Genomic DNA, 13,823 nt, shown 5'->3' on the forward strand with positions numbered 1-13,823 from the left:
CCCTGGCTTCTCATCCTGTCACTGGTTGCCTGGGAGAAGAGGCTAATCCCCACCTGCCTAAACCTCCTTTCAGGCAGTTGAAGAAATAATGGTAAAAGCCACAAGCTTTTCAAGTAATGAAATAATTAGATAGAGGTTGTACTGGTCAGAAGCCATTATTAGGAAAAAATAAATTACAGCTTAGAAAAAAAACAGGATACAGAAAACTGGATGGTAGGAAGTGGGTAAGGGCTCCCTCACCAAATATGTCCTGTTTAAAAGTAGGTAGAGCACCTGTGAAATTACAAATGCTGATGGCAAGTGATGATTGTTTCAGGTAGTTTTAAGAATTCAGCTGTGATACATCCTTTATGTATCTTAACATAAAAAGTCCTACTGTTCTGGAGATATGCTGGGCTCTAGGAATGACAATCCAAAGACATGAAATGGTCAAAAGTATAAGTTTTCAAAAGGAAAAATAACAAAAACCCCTACTTATTGATTCCTTTTGAGCTACAAATATTTTAAGCTTTATTTGTTTATTATGAGCAGGATTAAAGCTTTTACATGAGGAAGTCTTGTCATCAAGTGCTCCAATCATAATAACATCTGGTTTTTTGGCATTAATTGTTCGCCTGAATTCTACCTTGGGTATGTAGCTGAAGTAGTTTTGAGTAGTCATTTAAGCTAATGCTAAAGATAACTGCTGCACCCCATTGCTTTTACTTTACTTGGCAGTCACCAACACTCATGGACACTGAACTGTATAAATGAGTTAATCAGATAAGTAATCTTTTTTAAAATAAACTCAGGTTAGATTTAGTCCAGATAAATGCCATCTGATCTGTGGTGCAGGTTGCATAAATGTTCATGCTGATACAAGGAAGCCCAAAAAAAAAAAAAAGAGAGCAGGATCATTTTCAATTGTAGTAATAGTATAGGAGCATGATTGCATAATTTTAGAGTGAATTTAAAACACTGAAAATCTGTTTCAGCAGGAAAAAAATTACTTCTTACATAACTAATAAGAAAATTGGATGTTCTGCCCGATATTGAAAGACCTTTTCTCCTCCAAATTGCTTTACGAAACAGGAGTACTTGCATGCTAAACTCCTTCGTGGGGCTCTGAGCAAGCCAGGCCAGAATGGCAGTATTAAAATGAAATTAGCCATTGCACATTTTTCTGAGCTGCCACTTCTGACCAAAGTCTCCGTTAATCCTGGTTGTATCATTTGAAGCACTATACAAGTGTGTTATGGCTGTTACCTTCTAGATATGTATATATTTGCATAGGAGCTATCCTAAAGAAATGAAATGAAGGCAAGGACTTGTTTATAAAGTGGACTTACTGAGGTCTGCTGGATGGTGGTTTTTATGTGGAGACTTGTTCTTAAGTGCTTTCTACATAATGGAAAGAAAATAGACTTAATAGTTTTCAGAACCCAGTAGTAATACTAGAAGCACTTTCCTTAAAAATAAAAATTAGTTAACATTATTACTTACTTGGAAATTTCAAAAATGATCTTTTGTAAAGAGTGCAGAAATCCCTGAAACTGTTCTTCCTGCACAGTAGCCTCTGAAGTGTACATATATATTTTAAATAATCCTCTTGATTATTCAAGTGGTATTCACAGTATGTTTCCAAGTGTGTCTATAGAACATTTAACAGGGATTATATACTGTATTAGTGTTGAACATATAATCTGTATTCTGATAAATTATTCTTAAAGGAATTTTGTGTGTTAGTGTTGCTTTTCTCTGTGTCTTCAAAAGTTAATTGTATCTTAAATACAGGATTTTCTTTCACATAATAGTGGGTATAAAATAACTTTTAATGTTTGCTTCTGGAGATGGACTCCATGTCTCTTTCCAAAGGTGAAAATTGATATGCCTTAATTTTCTGAGAGTACTGTGTGACAGTGTACTCCTGCAGGTTTCCTGCTATGAAAAATTTATTTGCAAGAGAATATTTAAAGTCTGAAATGCTTCCATGGTTCTTTTTACTGCTCCATTTCTCTTCCAAGCCTTACAGCCCTGCTGTTGGGATAACCCGAGTGTCAAGAACTAAATGGACATCAGGTTAATCCCACTGAGCTAGTTTTGTAGATTTGCATCCAGAAGTATCTATTCACTATAACTCTGTGAACCCCAAGATACCTCTGTCCACAGGGTTTACAGATCACAGAACCACTAGGTTGGAAGAGACCTTCAGGATCGAGTCCAACCCATTCCCTAACACCTCAACTAAACCATGGCACCAAGTGCCACATCCAGTTTTTTTAAACACATCCAGGGATGGTGACTCCACCACCTCCCCAGGCAGGCCATTCCAGTACTTCATGACCCTTTGCGTGAAAATCTATATTTCCTTGGCACAGCTTAAGACTGTGACCTCTCGTTCTGTCAGTTGCTGCCTGGCGAGAGAGACCAACCCCCACCTGGTACAGCCACCTTTCCAGAAGTTGTAGAGTGACAAGGTCACCCCTGAGTCTCCTTTTCTCCAGGCTAAACACCCCCAGCTCCCTCAGTCATTCCTCACAGGTTTGTGTTCCAAGCCCCTCTCCAGCCTCGTTGCCTCCTCTGGACGCGCTCCAGCGTCTCCAGGTCCTTCCCAAACTGAGGGGCCAGAGCTGGACACAGCACTCAAGGTGTGGCCTCACCTGTGCCAGGTACAGGGGAAGAATGACCTCCCTGCTCCTGCTGGCCACACTGTTCCTGACACAGGCCAGGGGAGCCATTGGCCTTCTTGGCCCCCAGGGCACACTGCTGGCTCATGTCCATGTCAGCCAGTACCCCCAGGTCCCTTTCTGCCTGGGCACTGTCCAGCCACTCTGTCCCCAGCCTATAGTGCTGCCGGGGGTTATTGTGGCCAAAATGCAGGACTCAGCACCTGGACTTACTAGACTTCATCCCACTGGACTCTACCCATCCATCCAATTGTTCCAGCTCTCTCTGCAGAGCCATCCTACCTTCCAACAGATTGACACACACTCCCAGCTTGGTCTCATCTGCAAATTTACCAATGAAGGACTCAATCCCTCATCCATGTGATCAATAAAAACATTGAACAGAACTGGCCCCAGCTCTGACCCCTGAGGACACCACTGGTGACTGGCCCCAGCTGGATGCAGCACCGTTCACCACCACTCTGGGCCGGCCATCCAGCCAGTTCCTAACCCAGCACAGAGTGCCCTGTCCAAGCCCTGGGCTGCCAGCTTTTCCAGGAGTGTGCTGTGGGAGACAGTGTCAAAGGCCTTGCTGAAACCCAGGTACACAACATCCACAGCCTTTCCTGCATCCACCAGGTGGGTCACTTGGTCATAAAAGGAGATCAGGTTGGTCAAACACGACCTACCCCTCCTGAACCCCTGCTGGCTGGGTCTGATTCCCTGGCCATCCTGCAAGTGCTGTGTGATGACACTCAGTACAATTTGTTCCTTACCAGGTACTGAGGTCAGGCTCACTGACCTATAATTAGGATTACAGGATCCTCCTTCCCACCCTTGTGAATGGGCATCACACTGGCCAGCTTCCAGTCCTCTGGAACCTCCCCAGTGAGCCAGGACTGCTGGTAAATGATGGAGAGCGGCTTCACAGGCTCATCTGCCAGCTCCCTCATCACCCTGGGATGGATCCATCTGGTCCCATGGATTTATGAACATCCAAGTGGCTCAGCAGTTCTCTGACTGCCTCCTCCTGGATAACAGGGGGACCATTCTGCTCCCTGACACCATCTACCAGCCCAGGAGGACAGCTGTCCTGAGGACAAGCTGTCTTCTCACTGAAGTCTGAGGAAAAGATGTTCAGTACTTCTGCCTTCTCCTCTTCTGCAGTTACTAGGTTTCCTCCTGTATACAGCAGAGAACAGAGGTCGGTCTTATCCTTCCTTTTGCTGTTAATATATTTGTAAAAACATTTTTTATTATTCTTTACAAAAGTTGCCAAATTAAGTTCAGACTGAGCTTTGGCCTCCCTAATTTTTTTCCTACATGCCCTAGCAACCCCCTTAAGTACTTCCTGGGAGACCTGACCCTCCTTCCAAAGATGATATATCCTCTTTTTATTCCTAAGTACCTCCTGTTCTGAAGAACTGGGAGGCAAAGGTAGGGAATAACCAAGTCCTGCAAGTGGTGTATCAGACCTCTGGGGACAGGTGAATTCAGGCTGAGTAAGCAATACTAGTGACCAGCATGCAACTTAACTCCTACCCTAAGTTACAGTGACGCAGCATCACAGTTCCTCCTTTGAGGTTAGCTTTTTGCAAATTAAAGTTAACAATCTCTGTGCTGATATTAAAAGGTTGTCAAACCAAATTTCCATCGCATTTTTCCTGTTTCACTGGGATATTTTTTTTCTTTTTATGGTTCTGATTCAAAGAATGGTGAGTTTCATATGTGTTCTCATATCAGATCCTCAATATGAGGAAACCCAGCCAGCCATTGTCTTTGCAGCACTGAACTTTGATGTGAAGATCTGCCCAAAAAACATGGTTTAGTGCACAGGCTGTCTGTTCTACTTCTTACTCTTTTTACTCAGCTGTGTATTCTGGCTGACAGCTACTTCCCTGCTGCAGAGGGAAGCAGCCTTCTAAATTCCAAGAAGCTTCTCTTAGTCTGAGCTTCCACTGGAGCTGCTGCAGCTTCTGAAGTTCCAGCCAGCACAAGATCACAGACTCCCCACCCCGTGCTGTGCTGCAGGTTACACCACCATGAAGGAGTTAGGAGTGAGAGTCTGACTCCTCTTTTCCCTATTTGTTGCCCCTGCACAGGGTTGTCTTTATTTGTCTGTACAAGCTTTGCTCATCCCCAGTGGTATTATCAACCTCTTAAACTACATGGACTTTGCCCAAAATTTCACTGAAAACTTCATCAGTGATAATAATGCTAGTTTCTGGTTTGCAAATGCAGCACCAGCTTGCTTTTCTGTTGCTATTGTCACCCTACAAGAATACTGTAAGTTTAAGCTTTAATTTGCAAAATGTTCCAGGATCAATATAATTTCTAATACTTATATTAGGATTCTATAATTTTTAATATTCACTTCCTTCCTCAGTATTTATAGCATACTCAGCCTTGTAAAAATAATTGGTCAAAATCATGAGAAAGTAATTTGTTTGTGAGTTGATTTGAACTTTAAAGCGATAGACGGTCTGTTGATGGGTTAAAAGTGCAGCTTGAAAAAGAAAATGCAAAACTTCCCTAAAATACAGTGCAAATTGGCTCCTAGTGTGACTGAATTCTGTTAATTGCTGATCTGGGGTATATGTTCTTTGAATGGGAGAAGCTTGTTAGAGATACCCAGCGTTTGTATAACACATATGTGGCTGTAGATAAGGACTCAAGCGGCTCAGTGGAGCAATAACTTCAATACTTTGCTCCATTCCTTAGTTTCCTGTTCTGGGCAAGCAAGTTTATATGTTCTTTGCCAATACAGCAAGCCACAAAGAGGATGGAGGTTTTCATCTGCCTCCCAAGATTGCAGAGGGCACCAGGTTTAATTCCTGCTTTGATATGTTGCAAAATGTCGCAAGTGATTTTTTTCATTGGCTGAGGTTATGTTGTTGATTTTTGCCTCAGTGTAGCAAAGTGTTTAAATACAATGCTTAACTCGATACACAGTGGCATTTTGATGCATTTTTAATACTTGCTGAAACAGCTCAGAAGCTGTTAGGATTTGTAAAACAAAAGCATTTGATGAATAGAATATGTTTTAATTACAATAGAGGGGGGAATATCTATTGATTGGGAACACAAAGCTATCTTTACTAAAATTAGTTGAAATATCTTTGTGAATTTAAATACAAATAGTCCTGGCTGACAATCTGTCTGACAAGGCTGTGTATAAAAAGCTCCTCTTCAAGCAGCCAGCACCTAGAAATTGTTGAGGCTTCTGCTTTTCTCTTAGCCAGGAGGAAACATGTGATGGGAAAGTGTTTGAGGAGGAAGAGAGATTAGCAATGGTCTGAGGGAAGAAGAATGACATTAAAATAGAGATGCTCATGTCAGGAAAATGTATTGAGTCACTGAATAACCTATTAGGATAAGTGGAAACTCCATTGATTAAGCCACTGGGGAAAAAAAAAAAAGGCCAAGAAATAATTTAACTTATTTCAGAACCTAGTCTATTTCTCTCTTATGCAAGACATGGAAGATACTTTAAACTATCCTTAAATTCCCTAAAATTTGAAATAATCTACAATGTTACATTCATCTTAGTATCAAAAGCATAGTGGATTTTTTTCTACTTCTTTCTCAATTGCTGGCAGACCAAAACAAATACATTTTTTTCCCTTGATTTTCCAATTCTACTTTTAAAATTACTAGCATAAGTCTCTTGGAAGCTGGAAATTCACTGTTTACCTCATAAAAGCAGCAGCTGTCATAGCTGTGCCTGGTTCCCAAGCTGAAGCACCTCTCTTCTACCCATGAAAAGCTGTTCTGAAGAAAAGGGATTATTGCAGAGCCTGTATCAATCAGGTTGTAATGATGTGAGGGGAGATGCAGTTAATAACCCAGCGAGAACTACAGCGAGGCTGCTGCACTCATTTCCCATGAGCTCCTAAAGAGCTGAGAAACACAGCTTTGTCCTGGTGCCCTGAGCTGCATACAAATCACCTCTCTGGGAAAATCAGAGCTCTTCCTTGGGCCATCTCACAGCTGAGGCTTCCAAGCTTACTTCCTTCTCTCTTCCGTTGTCTTTGGGGACAAAAATAAGTGTGGTGAGACAGAATATTCTATTAGCACCCAAAAAGTGTGATTAATTAGACCAGTGTGTGTTATTTATGAGATTCATATTACTTAAGCCAATGGGGAATCTGAAATTGTTGGGTTGTAGAGAACATAACAAAAAGTAGTAGAGATTGATGGTCATTTCTTTCTCTTTCTGAAAGGAGGAACAGATTTTGTTTAAATGTATATAATTGAGCAAATTCTTAAAAAGAATACTCAGCAGCATGCTTTTATAAAATTAATCATGGAATCCTGGAGTGGTTTTGGTTGGAAGGGACCTAAAAGATGTCCTGGTTACAGCCCTCTGCCATGGGCAAGGACACCTTCCACTAGACCAGGCTGGTACAAGTCCTGTCCAACTCGGCCTTGAGCACTGCTAGGGACAGGGTAACCACAGCTTCTCTGGGCAACCTGAGCCAGGGCCTCAGCACCCTACACATAATGCCTAGCTGTTATATATCATTGTCTGCTGTTAGTTTATCAAATGCATTATAAAAGTGGGAAATGAAGGCATAAGAGAGATCAGAACAACTTGAAGAGTGTTGCTCATCAGGTCACCATCAGATTTGATCATTTGAGTTCTTAACTCCCCTTGACTGACAAAATAATTTCACCTTGAGGCTTTTTTAGACTGTTGAGCTTTGCTTCCTTAGGAAAGATGACAAAATGGTGCTGTCAACAATTCTGTTTCTTGTTTTACTGTCTGGACACTCAGAAAGTGCTCTGTAATTTTGGTCCTCCTTAAATGATGACTCAGAGAGCAAGGATGTAGGTAATGAGAAAAGAAAAAATTATTCGTACCTGTGAGGCATCAAAAGCTAAAAAAATGCTGGCATTTTCACACTGCATTTTCTTCCTTTACCTACAATGACCTCATTTATTTTATATGAGTTTACTGACCAAATGTGGGACATTTAGCCATGTTTCTGTATTAATGAAGTAAGCCTAAACCATATTGTATTTTTTTTCTTATTATGTTTTTAGTCTGTAACTGGAACACTTGATATTTTGATCATCAGACGTAAAGAAATGCTGTCAAGTCTCAGTCTCTCGGATTAGGCTAGGAGATCTGAGCTGCCTGTGTGCAGTCATTCTGAATTCAGACAACCCTAGCTCAGTTTTACAGAAAGATCTGTGCTGTTCTTGGACTGGTTATGTGATGTGGGATTTGACTAGAGAAGACCCTCCTGACCAGACCTTGCTGGCTTTGGGGCTAGTTCTGGTGAATCTGTTTGGACAATCTTGGTTATTGATCCAAGCTGATTAACCACTGCAGAGCTCTGGCTTTTTATGCTTTTCAGGACTCATTATTTATGTGCTTTGGGCATTTTTACTTTGACTATGCTATCTCAGCCCTCCCATTTTTTCTGGGTAATGGAGAATTGATTGTAGGCTAGTCTGAAGTAAATGGTAACATCACAGCTTGAACTACAAGGAAAATTTGGTTTTCGGACTTTCTGAACCTTTCATACATCTCCAAGTCTGGGTCTTCATCCTTAATAAAAATAAATATTCTTGGAAATCATCTGAGGACATCTGTAGAAATGCAGCAATCACAGCTTCAGACATTTCATCCATACATAACAGACTCACTTTTTACATCACTTTTCTGCTCTGTGTGCTAAAGGAAATGAAGCAGAAACCATTTTCTTGAATACATACATACAAACATATGTGAGCACCAGTGTGTGTCTGGCCACCTTACCCACAATAACTTTTGATTCTCTTGGCTACTTTCATCCATGTCGGGAAAAAAAATTAAAGATCGAAAACAAATACAAAATAAATCTAATTAAGTTTAAGCAAGTGTGAAAAAGGTATTTCTGCTCCTTATGAGCTGCATCATTAGCAGTGATTCCACTCTGAGAGCACTTCCATAAACACACAAACTCAAACATACCATCCAGCTAAAATCTGGATCTTAGCAGATAAGTTTCCTTTAAGAAGGCAGGTTTGGACATTTCTGTTCATGAAATAATTTATTCTACAAATATCAGGGCTGGCTGTTAAAACAACTTGGGTGCAATAAAACTCACACTCTGCTAGAGCATCATAATTACAAATTCTGAATAAATCTCAAAAAGGTTATAGTCTGGTAAGTGGTGAGGTTGTCCTTGCCTTTTCCTGCTGGCCAGACTAGTCTGACTAAAAGACACATCTTGAGCCACCTGGTCTAGTAGAAAGTAGGAGTTTGGATGAGCTTTAAGGTCATTTCCAGCCCAAGCTATGCTGGGATTCTGTAATTTCCAGATTTGTGGAAATCACAGAATATGTGATTTCCTTTCCAGTGAAGTCTCTGACATGGAAAGGAAAACTCAAATTTTTGGCACAAACCTGCATCTTCCAATTTGTACAAATCTTAGGACATTTATTAGGCAATATTATGCAAAGATGATGCTGCTTGCCTTCAGCTCATTCTTGTTTAGGAAGGCATTAAAAGGAGAAAAGAAATTTCTAGCTGTCTTGTACTGTTCAGCATAATTGTTTTCAAGTCCTTGAGATTTATACCGCTGCGAAGAATAATAGGAAACGGCAAGTGAGAAAACATTCACCAGTGATAAAAGGGAAGAAACATTTCTATCTGTGAAAAATGAGTATTTTATGATTGGCTTTCACAAATATTAAAATGAATATTATATGTGTTATGTCAGAAAATTATGCTGCATTAATTTTCTTAGTAGTGTGTTAAATAGAGTTTTAGGTTATAACATAATGTTAAAATAGAAACTATGCTATGCTTTTTTGAAGAAAGGAATCGCAGTGAAATAGCAGCCACAGGACATCTAAATCTTTCAGAGAAAGAGAATTTATTGCCCCATTATCAGAAGAAACGAACTTCTTCCCACCTCTGTTCAGGTGTCTTGTGAAGAAGTTAGGATTCAGAGGAAGAAGTTGACACTGACCAAACAGAATCCTTTGTTTGAATTTATGCATCCTGTATGAGGTGTATGAATATGCAATGGGCTGTTGTTATTAAGGGTTAATCCCCTGTTAATCGTGTGTCCTTTTTCATGCTTATGCTGCCCAGAAAAAGGTACCCGGACATCCATAACTTTGTTTTTATTATCTCATATTGTCCTAATCCAAATTGTCCAAATTAATATTACTCTAATTGTATTGCTATTTTTATAACCATTTTATTATCATTAAACTTTTAAAATTGTAAAAAGAACTGATTGGCATTTTTCACACTATCTATAGGGAGATGGAAAAAGCAGCCCTTCCGGATCTGCTGGAAACAGGTGTTACCATTCAGTGCACACCATCCATCCTCCTCAGCAAAGGTGCAGCTGTTTCTGGCATTCTAAAAGCAAAGTGTAGTACACGATTTTCTAGGAGAGAGCAGAACGAGGAGCCTCTTCACCAAACTGCCTGGCCCCAAGGGCCCATGTCCAGAACGCATCCAAGACCAGGAAAAAGTGCCTGCAGCAAAACCCCTGAGCCCTGATAGTGAGCCAGGAGCAAGCCTCACCCTGAAGGGAGCTGGGTGTGATTTTTCAGCTATTTCCTTGCAGGCAGTCTTATGGATCGGATTCTTTTATACTTTCTATAGTTATGCAGCCACAACTGGATGCATTACTCTTCAGCTGCACCCGAGACATTTTATTTTCTATTTCTAATTTGACTCGAGGATTTTCAAACAGATACAATTTAATGCTTTTCATGGAAAACTTCAGGAAAACAAATTATAATCACTGTGATACCCAAGACAGCGGCCAGGCCGGCTCTGACACTGGCAGTCGTAGTGTTGGGGTTGTGAAAAACGCCAATCACTTCTTTTTAAAATTTTAAAAATTTAACAGTAATAAAATGGTTATAAAAATAGCAATGTAATTAGAGTAATAATAATTTGGACAATTTGGATTAGGACAATATGAGACAATAGAAACAGAGAGTTACAGACAGTCCGGGTACCTTTTTCTGGGCAGCATAAGCCCGAAAAGGACACCCGTTAACAGAGGATTACCCCTTAAAAACAACAGCCCATTCCATATTCATACACCTCATACATGATGCATAAATTCCATTCAAACACAGGATTCTGTCTGGTCAGTGTCAGCTTCTTCCTCTGAATCCTAACGGCGTCTTCAGAGCTGAGCGAGGCAGGAAGAAGTTAATTTCTTCTGATAATGGGGCAATAAATTCTCTTTCTCTGAAAGATTTAGGTATCCTGTGGCTGCCGTCTCGGTGCGAGTTGTTTCTTTAAAAAAAGTATCTTACATAGCCTAGTTTTTATTTTAACATTATGTTATAACCTAAAACTCTAGTTAACACGCTACTTAAGAAAATTAATACAGCATAACTTTCTAACATAACACATATAATATTCATTTTAATATTTGCGAAAAGCCAATGATAAAATATGCATTTTTCACAAGGTCCAGGTGGCTGCTGTGCTCGGGGGAACAGAGACACCTGGAGCGGCTGTGACGGGGCTGTAGGGGCGGAATTTATTCCATTATTGTTCCCTGCAGGCGATTCGCTGCAGCCCCGCGCGCCACCTGCGTCCGTTTTAAGTTAGAAAACTGCAGAGAGCCAAATGGCGTCGGGGTGATGTTCTCCCCTGCCATATTTCGGTCCAGGAGTGGTGGCCAGCTGTTATTTCCTAGAGTTCTGCGGTACGTGGCTGCGTTCGAACCGCGCTAGCGCGCCCCAGCCCGGGCAGAGAATGCGAAACGTATTTTGTCCCTTCCGGTTGCCCGTACCCGCCCGCCAAGCCACGGCGGGACGGCTGGCGCCGCTTCCCACGCGTCAACACGGAGAGAACTATCGTTCCCAGCATGCTCCTCGTCAATGCGCAGGCGCAGTGTATTCGAGGGACCATCTTGGCACCCGTTTCTTCTAGCTCCTCACGGCAGAGAGGCGGCCGAGACTACAATTCCTAGCGTACCTCGCGGCACTTGCGCATGCGTAGCGCGCTCGTCCGCCATCTTGGCCCGAGTAAACGCCGTCGCCGCCGCCGCCACTAAACAAACCCGAGCCCGGCACTGGCGAGCGGTGGGGGGGGAGGGGTGCGGCTGTCGCGGAGTCTTCGATGTACTGGGCACGGCCGGGCAGGTGGGTCCTGCTCCCCGCCCTACCCGGGGCGGTCCGCCTTAGGGAGAGGGGCAGCTCCGTTTCCGGGACGGCGGGGACCCGCCGGCCCCTTACGGGCCCAAGGCAGCGCCCCGGCCCCCGCCCGTCGGCGCCGCCGCTGCGGCCGATGCGGGGAAGCAGCGCCAGCCGCCGCCCGCTCCCTATCTCTCTTTCCCCGATGCCGGCGGGAACACAGCGCCGCTGGCTCCGGCCAGTCCCCCGCACCCAGGGCCCGGGCAGGGCGGGCGGGGATGCCCGGGTGGCGGCTGCCTTCGGGCGTCCTTGTAGGAGACCCTCCCCCCTTCCGACCCCACGCTGGAAGCTGCGGCGGCGTCAGGGCTTTTGTTCCCGGTGCCCACCCCTTCCTACCCCCACTGTCGTGCTGTTCCTTCCCCGGCCCAAGCCCCGCTTGCCCAACTCGCCTCCGGCTGCTCTTTTTCCTTTATTATCCTCGTCGCGTCGGGGAGATGCGCCCTCTCTCCCCGCCGCCCACGGAATCTCGCTGCGTTGGGATTGAGGTGTTCCCGTGTTTGGGTGATTTTTTGGGGGAGGGGGCTGGTGTTGGTATGTGGATAGCAAATTTACACACACGATGTTTTTGCCATCCTGTCATATAACAGAGGCTGGCGCAAAACGCGTTCTCCGGGGGTAAGGCGAGCGTGCGGTTCGCTGGAAGAATTCTTTTAATAGGTACTCTGCATAAAGAGAGGGAGGAGACTTAAACATCATTTCGGAGAGCGTTTCAGCCTGAAAAAAATAGGCTTCAGAAGGAGATAGGACATTGTAAAAAGGCTTGGGTGATGCATTTGAGCTAGAGAGTATAGGAAGTCCATGCTCTTGTGAAACTGCCGAATTCCTTCATGCCACTACAAAGATTGGGGCGGGGATGGGAGCGAAAGTGTCGGTGGAGTTGTGCGCAGGCTGAGGAGTTTACATTAATCGGCTTGGGAAATCAATAAATTATGGGCTTGAGCATTTATATTCCTTTTCCAGCGAGGCTGAGCTCTGTGGGAGCAGAGACACAAGGGAAGGATGCCTGTGGTGTGGCCTACTCTTCTGGACCTCAGTAGGGATGAGTGCAAGAGGATCCTTCGCAAACTGGGTACAGTAAGATACAATTTATGGGTCTGTATTTTGCCCTTTTAAGATTTGCCTTCATGCTGCTTGCATGAAATATTTTAATATGTCTACAGGCAGCTTGCAAGTAATTTCCTGCATTTTCCCTGTGTCATTGGTTTGACAGCGCTGGCTTAAAGTTATGTTTGGCCGACACTCTCAACCCTAGCAAAATGAGTAGAGAAGAATTGTTTTGATGTGGTCGAATCTCTCTTGGATGTCCTAGTTGTTGTTGCAGGGCTGGGTTTTTTTGTCACTATTAACGTGCAGCAAAATTTTCAAAGACAACTTTTGAGAACCTTTGGGGTTGTTTTTTTTTTTTTCCTGTTTTGTTGTGGTTTTTGATTGTTGGTTTTTTTTCCCCCAGTTCTGTATTAGACACCTTTTTGCACCCCCAAAAAACAGGAATCCTGGTTTAACTGTCCCTGAAGGGATGAATCAAGTATTGAAGTAATTATTGTGAAGACATAAAACAGGATTTTAAAAAAATGCTGTTTGTAATTTGCAGTTACACAGGTTGTCAGTGAAGTGGGAAAATTATGTCCTCACTCAACAGCCATAACCACAGGAATCTTTTTCATTGTTTCAAATGTAGCTCAGTATTTGAGGCCCCTGCCCAAGACAGTGGAAGATATTTTTGTGCTCTGTCCTTGTAGATCTTAGTGTATGAGGAAAGATGCTTCTGTGTTTTGGAAAGGAATAAAAATATTTGCTCTTACCTCACTTATCTGCTTTTGGCTACTGCGGGGGAGAGAGTCTTTTGTTAGACCTTTGGTCTGATCCGGCATAGTTGGTTTTGAATTCTTATGGCTGAATTTGTAATTAAGCGTTTGGGGCTTTGCCAGTTAAATGATACTAGTTGGGAAAAGAAAAAAGCCTTATATTTTTCAGTTTCTTCTGAGGACCATAATCCAGGAGATGATG

General features: G+C 42.9%; 1 protein-coding gene across 11 annotated transcripts in view; it reads left to right on the plus strand.

Annotated features, from left to right (window-relative positions):
• The first annotated feature begins 11,532 nt into the window (after window positions 1-11,532).
• Window positions 11,533-13,823, plus strand: part of EMSY (EMSY transcriptional repressor, BRCA2 interacting) — a 41,711-nt gene continuing 39,420 nt past the window's right edge. For 5 of the 11 annotated variants that reach the window (XM_018923959.3, XM_018923961.3, XM_018923962.3 and 2 more), the window contains exons 1-2: window positions 11,534-11,765; window positions 12,777-12,885. In XM_018923959.3, coding sequence (XP_018779504.1) covers window positions 12,816-12,885 — 70 coding nt within the window. In that variant the 5' untranslated portion in view covers window positions 11,534-11,765; window positions 12,777-12,815. Of the gene's footprint in view, window positions 11,766-12,776; window positions 12,891-13,823 lie in introns of those variants that run through there. The other 6 variants (XM_018923957.3, XM_018923967.3, XM_018923960.3 and 3 more) reach the window with 3 other exon arrangements.

The sequence above is a fragment of the Serinus canaria genome, chromosome 1 (assembly GCF_022539315.1).
Source record: "Serinus canaria isolate serCan28SL12 chromosome 1, serCan2020, whole genome shotgun sequence".
In the NCBI taxonomy this organism is placed as follows: Eukaryota; Metazoa; Chordata; class Aves; order Passeriformes; family Fringillidae; genus Serinus; species Serinus canaria.